The following is an 18,158-nucleotide window of genomic DNA, read 5'->3' on the forward strand; positions in this document are numbered from 1 at the left end:
GGTGAGGGTGTTTCTGGAGAGGTTTAGCAAGGAGTGAAGATCTACTCTGAATGTGGGTACCACCATCACAGAGGATGTGTGAGGGGGATGGATCAGTGGGGGATGGAAACTAAGTTAGGGCATGGATAAGGGAAGTGGGGGTCAGAGGGGTGGGTTTGGGAGAGAAAAAATCAGTGATGGACACAGTGAGTGGGCAGGACATAGTGAGGGGACGAGTTTCAGTGAGAACGGAGGATCAGTAAGGAGAAGGGCTATGGGATGAAACCCTGCACAAAATATGAGTGTGAGAAAGCGCTGAACATCAGCATTCACCTTCCTCAGCTCCCTGACTATGATACAATGCAACCAGTTACCTTAAATTCCTGCTGCAGCAAAATGGAGCTGCTTCTCCACACCTGCCCCCCCCCCCACACACACACATAATAGCTGTGCCATCAAAGTGTGTGCCAAAACAAACCCTTCTTTCTTTAAGTTGTTTTTCATGGGTATTTTGTCACAGAAAGGAAAAGAAGTTCATATAAAAATTGGTACCAGAAGTGGAATCATTGCTGTAATAAACCTGATCATGTGGTTTGTCAGTCTTTAGAACCGCTCTGTGGGAAGCACGAGGGCTATTTTTGGAGCTGGGGGTTAGAGAAACACTAGAATATTCTAATAGGAGCTTAACAGATCATGTGTAAGGGACTTGTGCAAATGTGTAAGACAAGAATCCCAGGAGAAATGTAATCAATGAAGTTTTGTATCACACAATTTCAAGTAGGAATGAGGAGTCTATTGGGAACTGAACTCCTTTGTTTTGTATCCTATAAATAATCTGGAAACATTCAGGCTGTGGCATAGTTATTGCTCACTGCATTTATGGAGGTTTAGAATGAGAATTCAAAGCAGAAATATATGAAAAATGTGCAATCTATCAAGGAAAGGAATGTGAATGTGGTGGTAAAGTTATAGACAGTGGGTGCCGACAGGTGTCTACCAGGTTAAGAGGTTCACATCATTAAACAGAACCATTTCACTTTGCACCGAGCCAATAGGAAATGTGGTCTGAAAGCTAAACCATACCTACTGTAAGCTCCAGGTTTTAAAGATGCAGAAGGGAAAGTGATTGAATGGAGAATGCTGCTGAAGGGTTCTTGGCCAAAGAACACCTGCACAGGGAAACATTTTCCTGACTGAGCCACCAAAGTGCACAAAGGTTAGTTACTCCAGCTGTGGTGGAAATGGACCAGACTATGTCATCAGCAGATATCAGAACTTCAGGGGACATCCATATTGTGTTAGTCTGCCACGTGTAAAATATAAGAGTCATAGGACCATGTGCATCTGAACCAAGGTTCCAGAAAGCCTCTGAGTTCAGGGTCATATTCCCTGCAAGAGGACTCAAGAGGTCACTGCACGGATTCTGAAAGTGAAGCCCATGTCTTAAGGAGACCCTAGGATGTTGAGGATGCAAGGAATACCCACCAAAAGCACCAGTCATGAAGTTGAGCCAGTTCAAGAAAGAGGATATATGTGCTACAGGTGGCAGAACTGGAGGGGCGAAGCTACCCAAACTGTTGACACTCAGATAGCCCCTTTGATGCTGGAGCGTTGAGATCTGGGCCTTGCTCTGTTGATGCTCCGTCTCACTTTGATCTGACTTTTTCTTCTATGCATCTAGTCCTTCTTTTTGGAATGGGAAGGTTTATTTTGTGCTGCTGCATATTAAAAGTATATGACTTGCTTTTTTATTTTCCAGTGGCTTACAGTTCAGATATTGCCTCAAGTCTCAGATGAGACTTCAAATTTTGAGTTTTTGAATAATGTAAGGATAGTCAGAATTTTTGAGGACTCTCACATATATTACATGCGCTTTCCATAATGAGGTGGTCTTTGAGGACCAGAGGAAGAGTATTATGATTTAAAGGGATGCACTTTGGTAGCAGGTGGCTTGTTATGGCTAATCTTCACTGTCAGCTTAACTGGATTTGGAATCACATAGGAGACCCACCTCTGTATAAGAGGTTTAATTAAGGGGGGAAGATGCACCCCTTGGGCTCGGGTCCCAAGTTGAATTTTAAAAAAAGAAAAAGTGGGAAGTCAAGTTGAACATCAGTATTCATCTCTTTCTTCTTCCTGACTGTGATGCAACTGCCCCAGGCTTCTTTGGCCACAGCCGCTCTCACTGCTGTGTCTTCCCTGTCACCATGGGCTGCACTCTCAAACATAAACCAAAATAAATCTTCCTTTCTTGAGCTGCTTTTGTCAAGTGTTTCGTGACAGCATCAGGAAAAGCAGCGAGTTCATTGTGTTGGATTGCTTGGTGCCATCTGACTGTAATGGTTCCGTGGCTGCTGGGCGCTTCCTGTGCATTCTCCCTCTCATGCTTAGCACTGAAGCTTGTTCACCAGATGGGATATTCCTCCTTGGATGCCCAGGGAGGGTAGTTTGCTCGCCTAAGGTCAAGTAGCAAGGGTAGGCTATGACTTGACACCGCTGGCTGTGAGCCCTGCTGTCCCTCTGCTTTGTTACCCAAGGATCTGCCCTGGGTCTTTCCCACATCTGCAAGAGACGTTGGAAGGCTGTGACATGGGGTAGGGGTGGGGCAGGGTCCCACTCTCATTTTGACCCTCATTATGTCTACCATGAGACAAATCATCTAGATGCTTGCATGTGCTTAGGGTTCAGCCTGTTTGTATCCTCCAGGCTGCTGGGGATGGGTCTTACTCCTCTTTGATCCAGGGCCTGAGATGTGAGCCCATATCTTATTTTCAGAGAGGCTGTGATCTCTGGGAAGCGGCTGAGCTGCAATGGACTGGGCCCCTCGGACCTTCTAGGAAAGCCCCTGACTAGGCTGCTGGCTCCGCTGGCTCCTGGCACCCAAGGTAAGGGCTGGGAATGGACAGGGATGGGAAGGCTGTGGTTCTTGTCTGCTCTCATCCTGTCTCCCATTGCTCCACATCTCTAGCCACCTACTTCTCTAACACGTTGCTAATCTCCCCGCACCTCAGTTTCCTGACTGCAAAGTAGGCCGGCAGTGCCTCTTGAGGGGATGTTCTGAGGCATGTGTTAAGGGTCTGGCACCTACCAGGTTTCAGTGACTGATGACTGCTGTCCTATGTGCTTGCGCCTGTTGCCAGATAGGCTATAGTTGTCACGCTCTCTGTCGCTGGCTGTCCGTGTCTGTTTTTTGTCCTCTCCATGCCCCCTGTCCGCCATGTCTCTCTAGGTCTCTGTCCTCTGTCTCGATGTGGAAATGCACAAGACGGAGTCAGGAGGCCTGACTTGCTGAGTGATCTTGGGCAAGTCACTTCCCCTTTCTGGACCTCAGCTCCCTAGAACAGGATGTTCAGCCTTACCTGCCTCCCTCCCACCCTCTCTCCCAGGGTTTATGGGAGAACCACAAGAAAGTTGTCAAGTGAGGGGGATTTCCTTCTATTTAGGGGTTGTCGCTATGGTTATTTTTGTCACTGACTCAGGTCCGCTCTCTGTCTCACCAGGCCTCTGGGTCTCTCTGTGTCTTTGTCCCAGCCTCTCTGTCTGCATCTTTGTCTCCTTCCCTGGGTCCTTACTCAATATCTCTGGGCCTCACTGGGCCTGCAGGACCACCTCATTGCCCTCTCCCCCCTTCAGTGCTGATCATACCCCTGGTGGACAAGGAGGCTGGAACTGTGGCAGCTGTCATCTTGGTAAGAGCCTGCCCAAGTGGCTGGGTTGTGGATAGGATGGGAAGAGGAAAGCAGGGGGAACATCTGTGTCTGGAGCCTGCCTCTATGTGTGTGTGTGTGTGTGTGTGTGTGTGCGTGCGTGCATGCATGCGTGTGTGTGTGTGCACGCGTGTGTGTCTACGTGTGTGCGCGTGCGTGCATGCGGGTGTGTGTTTGTGTGTGTGTGTGTGTGTGTCTGTGTTTGTGTGTGTGTGCATGCGAGGGAGAGGAGTGCTTCATCAGAGCCCAGATAAACTTTATAGCTCAGTGCTGGGGCTCACCCTGGCAGGAAGAACCCTCTGGTGCACTGGGTAACCCAAGCTTTATTGAGACCTAGCCTCAAACTCTGGATGGGTTATGGGTGGTGTCTAAGACGACAGGGACACAGTGAGGCGAGTGACCAACAGACACTGAAAGGGCACCGGTGAATGTGATGCTGCCACCAGTGGAGACACAGGCAGTTTAAGTATCAGAACTGCTGGAGCTAGGGACTTAAGGAGAGGTGGTGTCCCTGGGGGAGCTGCCTGGGTGACAACCAGGAACCAAGATGCCCCTTGAAGTTGTGAACTAGATGAAAGAGAAGAGGCCTCCCTTAGTCTCGGAGATGCATGGAAACTCAAGGGGTTGTTTCCCTGGGCTGCTGGCTGCTCTCCCTGTCACAGGTCTCCCAGGATCCTGCTTCACAGCTCCTTGGAAAGGTGGCTGGGCCAGCAGGTGCTCCTCTCCTTTTTTGAGCTCTTTTCCCATGTGGAAATAGAAGTCAAAATCCTTGTCCTATCCCAGGAAAAGGTTTGCACCCCAAGTCACAGTTCTGGGAATCTGCCAGCGTCAGCGTGGCGCCGCCTGGGACAAATAAACTCGGCACCAAGGGACTCCTCCCGAGCTCATTAAAAGGGAATTAAAGGTTTCCGAGGCGCCTGACCTTTCCTGAGCTATAGGGCAGACAGTGGGAGTGGAGGGGCAGCCACCAACTGGAATGGGGTGCCGGGCTTGACTTCCTGCCACTAGGCCCCATCTGCTTCTGGAAGGGAGCTCAGAACCATTGCCTACTGATCTTCCCAGCGTGTGCTCCCCTGACCCCACTTCTTACCCTGTTTCTTGGGGAGTCTGACAAGAGTAAGGGGCATTACAAAGGTTGGCCGCTCTAGCCAGGAGTGGGGGCGCAGTGACTTCAGCACACCTCTGTAGACAGAACAGGGTCTAGGAGGTGCCAGACTCCTTGCCAGTCTGCCTGTCCTCACTTCGATACAGTGAAAACTGGGTGGAAGAAAAGCATCTCCCCAAGGTGAAGACATTCAGGAAGTTATTAATCGTGGTGACAGGATGCCTGCCATGTTCACCTTGGCTGGCATTAGCCCAGGAATCTTGTCTTTAGCTTTCTGAAGAGAGGAAACCCTTGTGTCAGCTTAACTCAGCCAGCCACCGGCTGGGTGCTGGAACAAGACATGTCTACTTCTTGGAGCTTTCAGTTTGGGGACAGGCAGAGACACCTTCAAGCCAACACAAGCCAAATGAAATAATTGCTGCCAGCTGGTGCTCTGGTGGCAGAAGCTGGAGCAGCAAGGGGAGTCCCGCAGTGAGGGAGCCTTTGAGTGAGGTCTTGGGTGTAGGTAGGAAGCAGAGAAGGGGAAAGGCAGCGGGAGCAGCATGAGGAAAGGCAAGTGGGGAGGAGGTGGCGCTCAGGGAGGCTGATGTGTGGGGTGTTACCTGAGGTACAGATGTTTCTGACAGACATCCCTTCATCGCCCCAGGTACTCTGACAGGGAATTGAGAGCATTTCGCTGTCCAATTCTCCTCCAAGCCTGGAGCTTCCCAGTCAGAAACACACTTCTTTGGATGCCTGCTCCCCAAGGCACACACATCTGACAGCTGCTCCCACGGTCACACGATGTTTTATCCTCCAGTAGCCATGGGGTACCCAGCTGCTACCCAGTCCTGAATGTAGCGGGAACAGAAGGAAGAGGGGGTGCAAATCATCACTCCCTCCTTGATAACTCCAACTTTTATCTGGCTTCTGTTGGTGGTGCCCGCTGTCATCACACATACACACACATGCATGCACGCACATACTAACGCATGCACGCACGCACGCACATACCCATCCATCCAAGACCTTTCTATTAGGTGTCAAAAGCTGTGTGCTATGTCCTGGAAAACAGAAATGACCGAAATAGACCATCAGTTCCTGCTTTGAGCCCTGGAGGGCATGTCACAGGTGCTGAAAGTAAGGGGAGAATTGAAAGCGCGGGTCGGCTCTAGCCAGGAGACCAGTGAGTCCCGTGAGGAGCAGTGGACTTGCTAGGAAATGTGCAGTCTAGGTGCGCGTGTGCGGCCGTGTGCCTGAATCTGAGCTTTCACAGCTCAGTTCAATCGCCATGATTGCAGACTCTTGATGTGGAAAGTCTCTTACTCTGTTTTTCAGTTCTGGGATAACAAGTTCCTTTGAGAAGTGGGTGGCTCTTGGTTTCTGGCATATGATGCATGATTTGTGCCTGTTCCCCCTCCCCGAGCTATGCCTGTTAGCTCCTTGCATGACAATAGGGCATTCATGCCATTAGTCATGTTGAACTTGATGAGGGTGGGCCTGGTAGCCTGGCCAGGTTTTTAATTCTTTCTAAACACTGGTGCCCACTGATCAGTATTTCCCACTGAGCTCCAGACACCCACCTTAACATTAGCATTTACAAGCGTAAATGCTACCACTCGTCAGTGTGTTGGAGATTAACTGGCTTGTGTTAGGAGATGTTGGAAGTATGGGTGTGGGTGCTGGTATGAATGCAGACATGTGGATGGTGTGGGTAGTGGAGGTGCAGGTGTGTGTGTGTGTGTGTGTGTGTGTGTGTGTGTGTGTGTGTGATTTCCACGGGAGAGTAAATGCAGGTATGTACATGTGAAGGGTCTTTAGGTTCTTCCAGAGAGTACCTCTGTGTGTCTGAGCACATGCTGAGTGGGTGGGCTGAAGCAGCCCACAGTGAATGCTGGGATGAGGGAACATCATGGTTTCTTCTTTTCCCTCAGCATTTTCAGACCCCCAGCTCTGCATCTGGGTGAAGGCCTTTGGAAAGCCAAGGAGCTGGTTTCCCCCCAGCTCTAGAAGGTTATCAACTGCCCCTCTTCCTGAGAGATGGGTACAAGCAGAGGCATCGAAAAGGATGCTGCCCTCCGTATACTAACCATAAAAAGCCAGCGTAATTACGGAAAGCATATACAGGCTGCCTCAGATACCCTTAGACTCCAGTCCTGTAGGAAGGAGCCTCATTCCCAGCTTAAGCTTCAACATAGCCCTTGTCCCCCTGGGTCACTTCCAGGTCTCCCTAGCTCTAATCTTGTTTCCTGACATTTACCCTTCATCCCATAGATGACAGGTGTCAGATGCTAAAGTTTGCCATGGCTTCCTAAATCCCAAGTTTAAGGCCCTCTGTAGCCCCTTGGACATTTCTGCTCCCCATCTGGGCCTCATCTCCCTACATACCTCCCACTTAGCACCTAACCTGGGGAGCCTCTGGTCTACAGTTCCCTCCTGTCTCCTCTCTCTCCTCTTCTGCTTGTACTTCCAATTTAGGAAGCCTCCCGATCCCATCCCCTTTGAGATTCCTAGCCCAGGTTGTCTGTGTACCCCCAACTCCCTCAGGTATAAGGTCCCACACCCCCTCACAAGTGTACCCCAGCTAGACATGATGCTCCTCTTGGCCAGAACATGAGCTTTCTGAGAACCTGCTGGTCCCCTCCTCTCCATCTGCTGCTGGCAGGGGACCCAGAGCAGAGAGGCAAGCAGGGACTGCTGGGGCAGGGGAGACAGGATGAACCCCCCACACTCAAACACTGTGGGAGTCCACAGGTGGCAACCGACTTTGAATAAGCAAAAGAAGTTGAGAAAGCAGGTGGGGAGCCTTGCTGGCAGACCACAGTGGGTTCCTAGACCGCCATCCCTCCTTCCCCTCCACACTTCCTCTTCAAACACCCAAGCAGGGTGGAGGAAGAGAGATTCCCAGAGCATGGAAGATGTCTGAAGGGAGCCCTGGTAACTGGCACAGGAGACGGAGAAAGATGACAGGAGGCGGAACAAGAATGAATCTAGAGAGTGGACGTGTAGGCGTGAAAGGGGGGTGGATGGAGTGGTTCTAACTGCCATCTTCTGCTTGGTGACTTTGGATAAGTCCCTCACCCCTTCTGGGTCCTGGCTCATCTGCAAGGGTATATCTCATGGTGGTGAGGATCACATGTAGGCAGAAGGCACCCTATCAGCCCATCCATGTCAGCTACACACCCTCCCTGCCAGAGGTCATGCTGGGCTCCTCTAGTCCAGATGTAAGGGCAGATCAAACCCCACCCAGAAAGGATGGAGCTGGGAGGCTGAAGCCAGATGCTCAAATCCTCTAATCAGGGTCTGAGGTACTCCATGTGTGGAAGATGGAGAAGGATCTAAGGCCCCCCTTCCTGACACTATACACCTGGAATGTCCCCAGGAAGGGGACAATAAGCATGGAAAGTGATGGGTCAGAAACAGAAAAGTCCCACCCTTTGCACCTGCCCTAGAAGTCTTCCTTGGGAAAAAGACTCCCAGAGTCTGCCTGGCCTGACATGGAGGTCACAGACTGTGTTGGTAGAGACTAGTGTGTACTGGCCATAGGAGGGGCACACTAGCAAAGACAGGCTGGGGAAGGTCACAGCTTGTCCCTTCTCCCTTCCCGCCAGGTGCACTGTGGCCAGCTGACTGACAGTGAGGAGTGGAACCTGCAGGCAGTGGAGAAGCATGTAAGTGGGGTGGGACCATGGTAACACGGAGCCTGCTGAAGGCCCTTATTCGAGCTGGTGGGAAGAGGACCTGGCTGGCCAGAGAGCTAGCCAGGCCTGGCTTCTGGTTCCAGCACTACCACCTTGAAGCTTTGGGACCTCGAGAAGTCATGCAGCCTCTATAAGCCTCCGTTTTTGCATCTGAAGATGGGGATAATGATAGCACTGACTTACCGAAGTTAGTGATGTATCAAATACCTTGTACATAACTCAGGCTCTTTTCTGCCTAAGATTTCAGACATCTGTGATCTTAATGAGGATGGTGTTAGACAGAAAAATCTGACCCTCTTTTGGAAGCCTTTATGAGCCGGGATGGAGACAACTATACTCTAAATGGAAGCAGGCTTCAGCGGCTGTGGGGACTCTCAGGAGGTTGAGGGGCCATGGCTTGAACTATTTTGGATCAGAACAGCAGTGGGCACTGGGCACTGTGGGGCCCGCAAAGGGAGCTGTTTGAGCAAAGGGGGAGGAGTCGTGTAGTGGCACCAGCAGCCAGGGTGGGACAAGGGTGTGCTTACCATTCTGCCTGCCCCAGACTCTGGTGGCCCTGCGGAGGGTACAGACTCTGCAACAGCACAGGCCTGAAGCTTTCCAGAACACTTCAGCAGCTGCTTCTGAAGATCAAAAGGATGAGAAGGGATACAGCGACCATGACCGAAAGATTCTGCAACTGTGTGGTGAGGGCCAAACTTGGGCAGGTCTATAGGACCTGACGGGGCTGATTCTGGAGGGGAAGCACCAGGGCCGGACCTAGGGAGTAGGAATGGCCCGAGAAGTGAGCTGAACTAAAAGGCAGCATCCAAATAGCACTTGGAAAGAGTGTGGGTCTTCTGGGTGGCCGGTGAGGCCTGAGGAGACACAGGGGAGGAGCACGGAGCAGCCATCGGTAAGACAGAGCCCTCTCTGATGTGACCCCTGCCCTTGCAGGGGACCTCTATGACTTGGATGCCACGTCTCTGCAGCTCAAAGTCCTTCAATATGTGAGTTCCTGAACATCCTCTCTCCTGCCCCATCTCTCTCCCTTGAACCTCTCATCTCAATTCAGATGGGGACATCCCATCCACTCTACTCTTCCAAAAGCTTGAAACCCCCCTGAGAGATGAGAGGCTAGAGGGTGGCCAAGCACACTCAGCCCGGCTTGCTCTGTCCCCTTTCAGCTGCAGCAAGAGACACAGGCGTCTCACTGCTGCCTCCTGCTGGTGTCAGAGGACAACCTGCAGCTTTCCTGCAAGGTAAGGGGCAGGTCCACTGTGGGCCAGGGTAACAACCTGTGTCTGCCTTTCCCCTCCATTAATCTTTCTCCATTACTGGGTCCCGCAGGTCATTGGAGATAAAGTGCTGGCAGAAGAGATTAGCTTTCCTGTGAGTGCCACCTCCGTCTTCTGCCTTGGAGCCTGCAGGGACCATGAAGTCCTAGCGGGACTGGGAGCCGCTAGAATATCTTGGTGGGAATAGTCCAGGTCTTGAGGTCCTCTTAGAAGTCTTACAAAGGAGCACTGTATCTCACGGTCAGGTTCCGGTAGGAACAATCTCTTACAGGGTAGGCGGAGTCTTACATGGGATCAGCTCTCATCCGTTGGAGTATTTCTAGACATGAGTCCGTTATAATCTCTTTGGAGTCTGCTTATCACTCTCTAGTTAGGGAAGATCTTCCAGTCCACCACTGGTTACTCTAGCCCTCCCTATTCCCCATCTTCCACTCCTCAGTGTTAGATCCATCCATTTTTTGAACTGTTCAAAGAGTTTGTTGAAACTTCCAGTCATGGACAATAAGGATGGGCTGAGATCCCTGATACAGGGAAAGCTGGGTCACCTGGACTCTCTTCACTCTCCAGTTGACCATGGGACGCCTAGGCCACGTGGTGGAAGACAAGAAGTGCATCCAGTTGAAGGACCTAACTTCTGTAAGCCATGGCCATGTTGAGCCAGGGGAGAGGGAGGGGGAAAGCCCTTGCATAGGTTCCAGGGTCTTCAGAATGGGATAGCCTAAAAAAATGGAAGGACAGACCGAGAGACTTCGTGGCATTCCCATACTCACACCATAGCAGATTGCAGAATGTGGTGGAGAGCTGGGGAAGGAAGCCCACTGCCCCCTCCTCTGCCTTGCCTCACCATCCCTTGTATCTATCTCTGCAGGACGATATGCAGCAGCTACAAAACATGCTGGGCTGTGAGCTGCAGGCTATGCTGTGTGTCCCTGTCATCAGCCGGGCCACTGACCAGGTGGTGGCTCTGGCTTGCGCCTTCAACAAGCTTGGAGAAGATTTGTGAGTTTGGAGGTGCAGGGTGTCAATAAAAAATTGGAACTGAGAGGCAGACCAGGGTAACAACGTGAGAAGGCAGAGGCGCCCCCAGTGGTGGTGAGCCTCAGTTCATTAGTGCTGACTCCCCATCATCCTTGTTTTTGCCACCACCTCTCCATCAGGTTGTGGGGGTGGATGGGTGGGGGAATCATAGAAGAGCAGGAGAACAGCTGGCTATCGTCTTGGCAAATCTCTAGTCTGAGGGAGGAGAGTAGCCTTGGTCTGAGTGACTCCAATCAGAGAAGGGAGATATGGCTTTGGCTTCAAGAAGCAATAGCTCCCTTGATGTGGTGACGTGATGGTAACTCCAGCTTCTAGGGAGTCTGAAGTGGGAGCGGGGGATCACTTGAGCAGATCACTAGCAGTTCTGGGTTAGCCACAACCCCGCCTCAAACAAGCAGAAACAAAGCAGTAGCCTCAGGAGGAACCCACATTTTGGTCTGAAGACAAGTAGAAGTTTCCCTGGAGAGAGCACTCAGCCTGAAGGGCAGGGAGTGCAGCTGTCCTCAATGTGAGAGAGTTCCATTAGCTGGTAGATATGGGCTTCCTGGCAGCAAGGAGGAAAGGAGACAGCCCATCTTGCCTCCCGTCTCCGGTGAACCCCTACTTCCTCCAGGTTCACAGACCAGGATGAACATGTGATCCAACACTGCTTCTACTACACAGGCACGGTGCTCACCAGCACCTTGGCCTTCCAGAAGGAACAGAAGCTCAAGTGTGAGTGCCAGGTGAGTGCCTGCTTTGAGTTTTTCCCAGGGACCAGCTCCAACCCTGAAAGGCTGTCCACAAGAGCGGATGTGTGCCTGTATTATCCGGGCTAATGGCAGCACTGCCCTGGTAACGCAGGTAACACTAGATAACCTAGTGACCTGGAAGTCTCTTAAAGAGGGAGGTCAGTGGGTCCCTGGGCTCTAGGCATTGTCTGTGATTGCCCTCTAGTGTCTACCGTTGGCACTACCACAACATCTGGGCAGAAGGAGGCAAAGGTGGTTGGAAGTCTGAGCTCCAGGGGCTTCCTGTTCATCATCACTTGCTATTCCTCTACTCTTTCACTTAGTAGCCAAAGATTTTCATTAGACACTTCAGTCTCCAGCCTATTCTAGGCGCTCTGGGGAAGGAATGAGGACAGCCCCGGGGCCATTGGCAGCAGGGGATTGGTTAGGGTGAGCCCTGACCCAACACTGTGGTCTTCACTTCCCCCTCCTTAGGCTCTTCTCCAAGTGGCGAAGAACCTCTTCACTCACCTGGGTGAGTGCCTGACTGTCTTCCACACAGGCTGTCTGGGGAAGGGACATGGAGAGCTTGCCTGGCATTCCTCAAGTCTCATGTGCTTCTCCTTACCCTCCTCTAGATGACGTCTCTGTCCTGCTCCAGGAGATCATCACCGAGGCCAGAAACCTCAGCAACGCAGAGATGTGAGCAGAAGTGGGCTGGGGAGGGAGACAGGCTTCAGTCCTCAGCACCTCTGCCCTGCCCCTGCCTCCTTGTCTGGCATTTCCTTCTGACTGGGCCCTTATTTCAGCCAGGACAGTGCTAGCTTTGCTTGCCAGGGGTTTCAGTGACACATACATAGTAGGAACTAAAAACTATACAATACAAAACAAACAAAAAGCAAATGGAGGAATGCTTGAAAATGGCCAGCCTCGAGAGGAGTATGTCAAGTCAGGACACTCCTCCAGGGCCTCAGAAATGGCTTTCTTAGTCATGCGTGATTGGAGGGGCCAACCACTTCTCTCCACAGCTGCTCGGTGTTCCTACTGGATCAGAATGAGCTGGTGGCCAAGGTGTTCGATGGCGGCGTGGTGGACGATGAGGTGAGGAAGTATGGACGCAAGGGCCCTGAGAAACAAGCCACATTTGAAGGTTGTCTATAGCCAGGCCAACTCTGCTTTTTACTCCATCCCTGTCTGGGCAGAGTTATGAGATCCGCATCCCGGCGGACCAGGGCATCGCGGGCCACGTGGCGACCACGGGCCAGATCCTGAACATCCCAGACGCATACGCCCATCCTCTTTTCTATCGCGGTGTAGACGACAGCACTGGCTTCCGCACGCGCAACATTCTCTGCTTCCCTATCAAAAACGAGAACCAGGGTGAGGACGCCTGGCCGCCGGGAGCGGGACCTGGAGGGGCGGGGTGGGGCGGGGCCAGGGCGGGGCATAGTGGAAGGCGGCCTTAGTTTCTTCCGATTCTTTAGGGTCCTGGAGTTGAAAGGGTTGGGGTTGCCCAGGCTTGAACCATTACTTCCAAAGGAGTTAGGAAAAAGCAGGTCTCACTGGACCCCTTCCCCAGCGGTTCCTATCCTCTTTCTCCTCCCAGAGGTCATTGGTGTGGCTGAACTAGTGAACAAGATCAATGGGCCATGGTTCAGCAAGTTCGACGAGGACCTGGCAACAGCCTTCTCCATCTACTGCGGCATCAGCATCGCCCACGTGAGGGAGCGCGACTGAGGCGGGGAGGGTGGCCTTCGACTCCCCACTCTTTGCTCTGGCCTGTCTGTCCACACACAGCGTGAAAGCTGGGTATACTGTTTTCAGTCCTGTCCACCCAGTTTAAGACCAAACAAACAAACTAGCAAACAAACAAAACGCCTAGATCTGCTGGGCTGGTGGTATGGGCCTGTAATCTTGGAACCTGAGAGGGAATAGCAGGAGGATCAGGAGTTAATTGGAGGCCAGCCTGGGCTACATGAGACACTGTCTCAACAAACCAAAAAAAAACCCAAAACACCCAATACACACATACAAAACCCTATTGCTAGAACGCCACCTCTTCTCTAGCAATTCCAGCCCAATGCATTAGTCAGTGTCTTTTTTTTTTTTTTTTTTTTTTGGCAAATATTGGATCTTTCTGCCCTGGCTTTTTGGCAGCTCTAGCCTGAAAATCCAGCCCAGGTTCCCGAGTAAATTCCTTCTGATCTTCTGCTCCAAGGGCTACCAGGTTCCATTACTGAAGTCTGGGTCAGGCTCAGCAGCCGCATGTACTCAGTGCCTCAGTGGTTAAGCAAATGGGGAAGGGCCAGTTAGAGCGCTGAGATGTGGGGGTGGAGCCTGAAGACTGGGCTCTTGCTAATGGCACACACTGGGCCTCTAATGGGACTTGAGGGAGGGCTTCTGCCATCTTAACCCTTTCTGGGCATTCTGAGGGTGTCACAGCCTCCAACTCCAGCCCCATTGTTTCCACTTTCTCCCCCAGTCTCTTCTATACAAAAAGGTGAACGAGGCCCAGTACCGCAGCCACCTGGCCAATGAGATGATGATGTACCATATGAAGGTGAGGCTTGCTTGGAATTTATGTCCTTCCCTGGCTCCCGGACTCCTCTGCAGCCCAGGCCCAGGCTGAGCTTTCTTATCCTTGGTTCTTGAGAATGCGAAGACAAACCACACCAGTACCTGGCCTCCTGCTCTGCCTGGGGACTGTCTCCCCTGCCTCCCATCTCCCATTCCACTCTCCCAAGCCTTTTCTCAGTCCATCCCCAGTCTGGAAGCAGCCAGCAGGCTTTCAGCCAGGGAACAATTTAGTTCTGACAGCTACCTCCTATCCCATGTCCGTTTAAGGAAGTCCCAAAAGCTGAAACCTTGCTCGGGGCTTCACACTACCACTCTCTATCCCTGCATGACCCCAATTGCTGACCCTCCAGTCCCATTCCCAGGCCCTGTTTCCAAAGAGCTACCTCAAGCCTTAGCTCAGAGTGTATGACAGTCACTGTTCACGAGGTCTCTCCTCTCACCTGTGTTCCAAACTTCGGGAACACTCACAGAGCAGGAGCAGGGAGGACTGAGATAGAACTTTTGAAAACTCCCCTCGAGAGACAAAAGGCCATCGCAGGTTGGGGTCTCACAAAGGGGGCATTCTCTAGCTTTATCTTTGGCTGTCATGCACGTGGTCATCTGCTCGTAAGCAGGAGACACAGGCACGTGGGCTGCTGTCCTGCAGTGATCTGTCCAATGATAATATGAAGAGTTGGACTCCAGCTTGATGTACGCTGGGCAAGGGAGCCCCCGTCTGCATGGGAATTTGATGGAGAGGCCATCGGCTAATGCCTGGCTTGTCTGCACTAGGTCTCTGACGATGAGTATACCAAACTTCTCCACGATGGGATCCAACCTGTGGCTGCCATTGACTCCAACTTTGCCAGCTTTACCTATACTCCTCGTTCTCTGCCTGAAGATGATACTTCTATGGTGAATTGGCTCTGCTCAGTTGGGGGTTGAGCGTGGGAAGTATAGATGTCAGTTAGATGTGCATCAGAACTTCCGGGTGAGGCAGAAACACCAAACAGGGCTATGGGCTCCTTCAGAGATAGTGCTCCTCAGGACCATGGGGCTGCCTGGGGGACAGCAATGGTCTGGATGGTGGCCCAAAGCTGCCCTAGGTGTGTGGCCTTGAGGCTTGCAACCCTGTCCCTGATCTAAGACTGTGTGTGAGCTTGCTGCTTCCAAGAAGTCTTAGCTTCCAAAGCCCTCAAATTTTGGATAGTTCACAGTTCATCAATTGAATTGTCCTTTAGTTTAGGGTTAGAGTTTCAAGACTCTAACTGTTTATTGTGAGGATTCAAGGGAGGTCAATAGTGCCGGTCCCTCTGACATCCCCTCCTGTGCTTACAGGCCATCCTGAGCATGCTGCAAGACATGAACTTCATCAACAACTACAAAATTGACTGCCCAACTCTGGCCCGGTATGTGCCCCGCACTACCCTTGGAGCAGAGCCTCTGTCTCCAGCTCAGATTGCTTCTGTCTTGCGTCCATTGCCCCAAGCGTTCTTAGGAGGGATCTTTTATTTTTTATTTATTTAGTTTTTATTTGATGTGCATTGGTATCGATGTATGTCTATGTAAAGGTGTCAGATCTTCAAGTTACAAACAGTTGTGAGCTGCCATGTGGGTGCAGGGAATTGAACTCGGGTCCTCTTGGAGAACAGTCAGTTCTCCCAACCGCTGAGCCATCTCTCCAGGCCCCAGGGAGGGATCTTTTAAAGATGCCTGGAAGAGGAGTGGATTTGTTGGGGTGGGGAAGGATCTGTGATTGAGAAGCCATTCTCAGATACTGGATCATGCAGAATGAAAGGCAAGAGAATGCAATGGGCAGAGTCTGGAGGGCTTCCCGAAGGAGGCGAGGCTGAGGCCCCTCTGCTGCCTCGGCTCCCCCAGGTTCTGCTTGATGGTGAAGAAAGGCTACCGGGATCCACCTTACCACAACTGGATGCACGCCTTCTCCGTCTCTCACTTCTGCTACCTGCTCTACAAGAACCTGGAGCTTTCCAGCTACCTCGAGTAAGCGGAGTCCTTCCCAAACCTGCCAGCCTCGAAGCCCAGCCGGGTTTCAGGTCCTCTACCTGACCACTTGTCATGTCTTCTTAGCTTAGCAGGGCACGCCACACAGCCCCACCTTCCGCAAGGGGGCTGCTCAGTCACAGAGAATGTTGGGCCTGATTCCCCCAGAGCTGGGGCACTCTTTCCGGAAGCTCCCGACTAGGTGGCCCCTGGGCTTCTCATCCAGCTGTCTTCTCTGAAGTGCCCAGGAGGAAGCTCGGGGTGACATTTTTCTTTTCTGCTTCCCCCTCAGGGACATTGAGATCTTCGCCTTGTTTATTTCCTGCATGTGTCACGACCTGGACCACAGAGGCACAAACAACTCCTTCCAGGTGGCCTCGGTGAGAACCTGCCCTCCTCACAATGGAGCCCCTCTGCCTTGCCCTTCTCAGCCTGAGGAGATGGGAGGAGGGAGCAATCACTTCAGTGGGAGGTGCAGGTGGGAGGGGTAACCCGAACCTTCCTGGACTGTTGCAGAAATCCGTGCTGGCTGCACTCTACAGCTCAGAGGGCTCTGTAATGGAGGTAAATTGCCATCCTGCCCAGCCCTGTCCTGAACCCTTAAAGGCCAGCAACTTTCAAGCTAGAGAGTTGTCAAGCCATGCTCTCCAGCTAGCTGCGGGACTTATGCCTTGTGGGCCTCGTTTCCCCGACACAGGTACAGGGTGGATCTGTGACTAGGGACACTGGGTCAGCCTGAGCCAGGCTTGCAAGGCCGGTGGGAACAGAGAAGCCCCCCTCCCAACCTGCCGGTCCCCTCAGGCCTGGGTCAGCGCCAATCCTGGAGCTGGTTTGCTCTCAGGGACCTCTTGAGTCAGGAACAAGACCCCCTGTGTAGGAACCGCATTTCCAAGGTCACCTTGCCCCAGGCTGTTTCCCATTGCACCCCCCCCATTTGCACCCTTAGAGACAAATGGCGTGCTCACTGTCTCCCAGGAGGCCCCTGGCAGCCCTGGTTCTACCCTCCATCCCCTGGGAAGAGCCTGCTCCTCCTCCAAAAGACAGCCCTTCATTCTCAGGAGACAGCTCCCTGCCCTCGCTTCCTCACTGCCTCCCCTTGTCAGCAAGCAAATATTTTCTGCATGAATTAGTGTCCAGGACATCAGGGGATCATTTCAGAATTTTCTTCCAGCCTTTGAGGCTCTTTGAGCATTCCTTATCGGGCCTCTTCATGTGGCAGCCGAGGGCTCTGAGTCACGGAGTTGGCCAGGGACTTACCTGGGGCCACAGAGGGTTCCAGTATGGGAACCCTCACGCCCCTTTCTGCTTGCTCCACTGAGCTCGGGGTCCAGGCCCTGCTGGGCTTTCCTGCCTCTCTGGGAGCCTCTGGTGAGGCATATTTGATCAAGAGGGACCTGTCTCTCGTCTCCCCACAGAGGCATCACTTTGCTCAGGCCATTGCTATCCTCAACACCCATGGCTGCAACATCTTTGACCACTTCTCCCGGAAGGTGATGGGTTGTGTGGGGTTTGCATGGTGGGAGCTGGGGACTAGTTGGACAGAAGGAGCAGATCTGCCTTGGAGTGGATGGGATGTGTGCAGCAGTGACCGTGATGCCCCTTCCCTGACCCTCTCCAGGACTATCAGCGCATGCTGGACCTCATGAGGGACATCATCTTGGCCACAGACCTGGCACACCACCTCCGCATCTTCAAGGACCTGCAGAAGATGGCTGAAGGTGTCACACCTCACCACTGGGGAGGGATGGATGGTTTGGCACCAACATCTGCCCACCTGAACCTCTGCTATGGTTCTGGTGTCCGCCCAGGCAGACCCAGTACTGGCCTCCCAGATTCCACTGGTGTGCTTTGTGCCCCACTGTGGGACAGGTTGTGGGGCCCTTGTTCTCAGAAGGGACAAGAGCCTGGACCTTCTCCTTGACTCCATTGTCCCTCCACCAGTGGGCTATGACCGAACTAACAAACAGCACCACAGGCTTCTCCTCTGCCTCCTCATGACCTCCTGTGACCTCTCTGACCAGACAAAGGGCTGGAAGACCACCAGAAAGATTGCGGTAAGAGCTGGCTATCCAACCTGAGCAAGTACAGGTTGTATTTTGGGG

At 52.3% G+C, this 18,158-nt stretch overlaps 1 protein-coding gene across 3 annotated transcripts in view; it reads left to right on the forward strand.

Moving 5' to 3' along the window:
• Positions 1-18,158, forward strand: part of Pde2a (phosphodiesterase 2A) — a 59,195-nt gene that overhangs the window by 39,107 nt on the left and 1,930 nt on the right. For all 3 annotated transcript variants that reach the window (XM_038332592.2, XM_038332602.2, XM_038332613.2), the window contains 24 exons: positions 2,755-2,864; positions 3,613-3,668; positions 8,382-8,441; positions 9,016-9,157; positions 9,408-9,460; positions 9,638-9,712; positions 9,801-9,842; positions 10,316-10,384; positions 10,617-10,747; positions 11,400-11,511; positions 11,992-12,031; positions 12,135-12,198; positions 12,525-12,597; positions 12,699-12,876; positions 13,103-13,215; positions 13,979-14,056; positions 14,845-14,967; positions 15,391-15,461; positions 15,934-16,056; positions 16,349-16,436; positions 16,573-16,620; positions 17,472-17,546; positions 17,675-17,774; positions 17,998-18,110. In XM_038332592.2, coding sequence (XP_038188520.1) covers positions 2,755-2,864; positions 3,613-3,668; positions 8,382-8,441; positions 9,016-9,157; positions 9,408-9,460; positions 9,638-9,712; positions 9,801-9,842; positions 10,316-10,384; positions 10,617-10,747; positions 11,400-11,511; positions 11,992-12,031; positions 12,135-12,198; positions 12,525-12,597; positions 12,699-12,876; positions 13,103-13,215; positions 13,979-14,056; positions 14,845-14,967; positions 15,391-15,461; positions 15,934-16,056; positions 16,349-16,436; positions 16,573-16,620; positions 17,472-17,546; positions 17,675-17,774; positions 17,998-18,110 — 2,137 coding nt within the window. The remainder of the gene's footprint in view (positions 1-2,754; positions 2,865-3,612; positions 3,669-8,381; positions 8,442-9,015; positions 9,158-9,407; positions 9,461-9,637; positions 9,713-9,800; positions 9,843-10,315; positions 10,385-10,616; positions 10,748-11,399; positions 11,512-11,991; positions 12,032-12,134; positions 12,199-12,524; positions 12,598-12,698; positions 12,877-13,102; positions 13,216-13,978; positions 14,057-14,844; positions 14,968-15,390; positions 15,462-15,933; positions 16,057-16,348; positions 16,437-16,572; positions 16,621-17,471; positions 17,547-17,674; positions 17,775-17,997; positions 18,111-18,158) is intronic.

The sequence above is a fragment of the Arvicola amphibius genome, chromosome 1 (genome assembly GCF_903992535.2).
Source record: "Arvicola amphibius chromosome 1, mArvAmp1.2, whole genome shotgun sequence".
Taxonomy (NCBI): Eukaryota; Metazoa; Chordata; class Mammalia; order Rodentia; family Cricetidae; genus Arvicola; species Arvicola amphibius.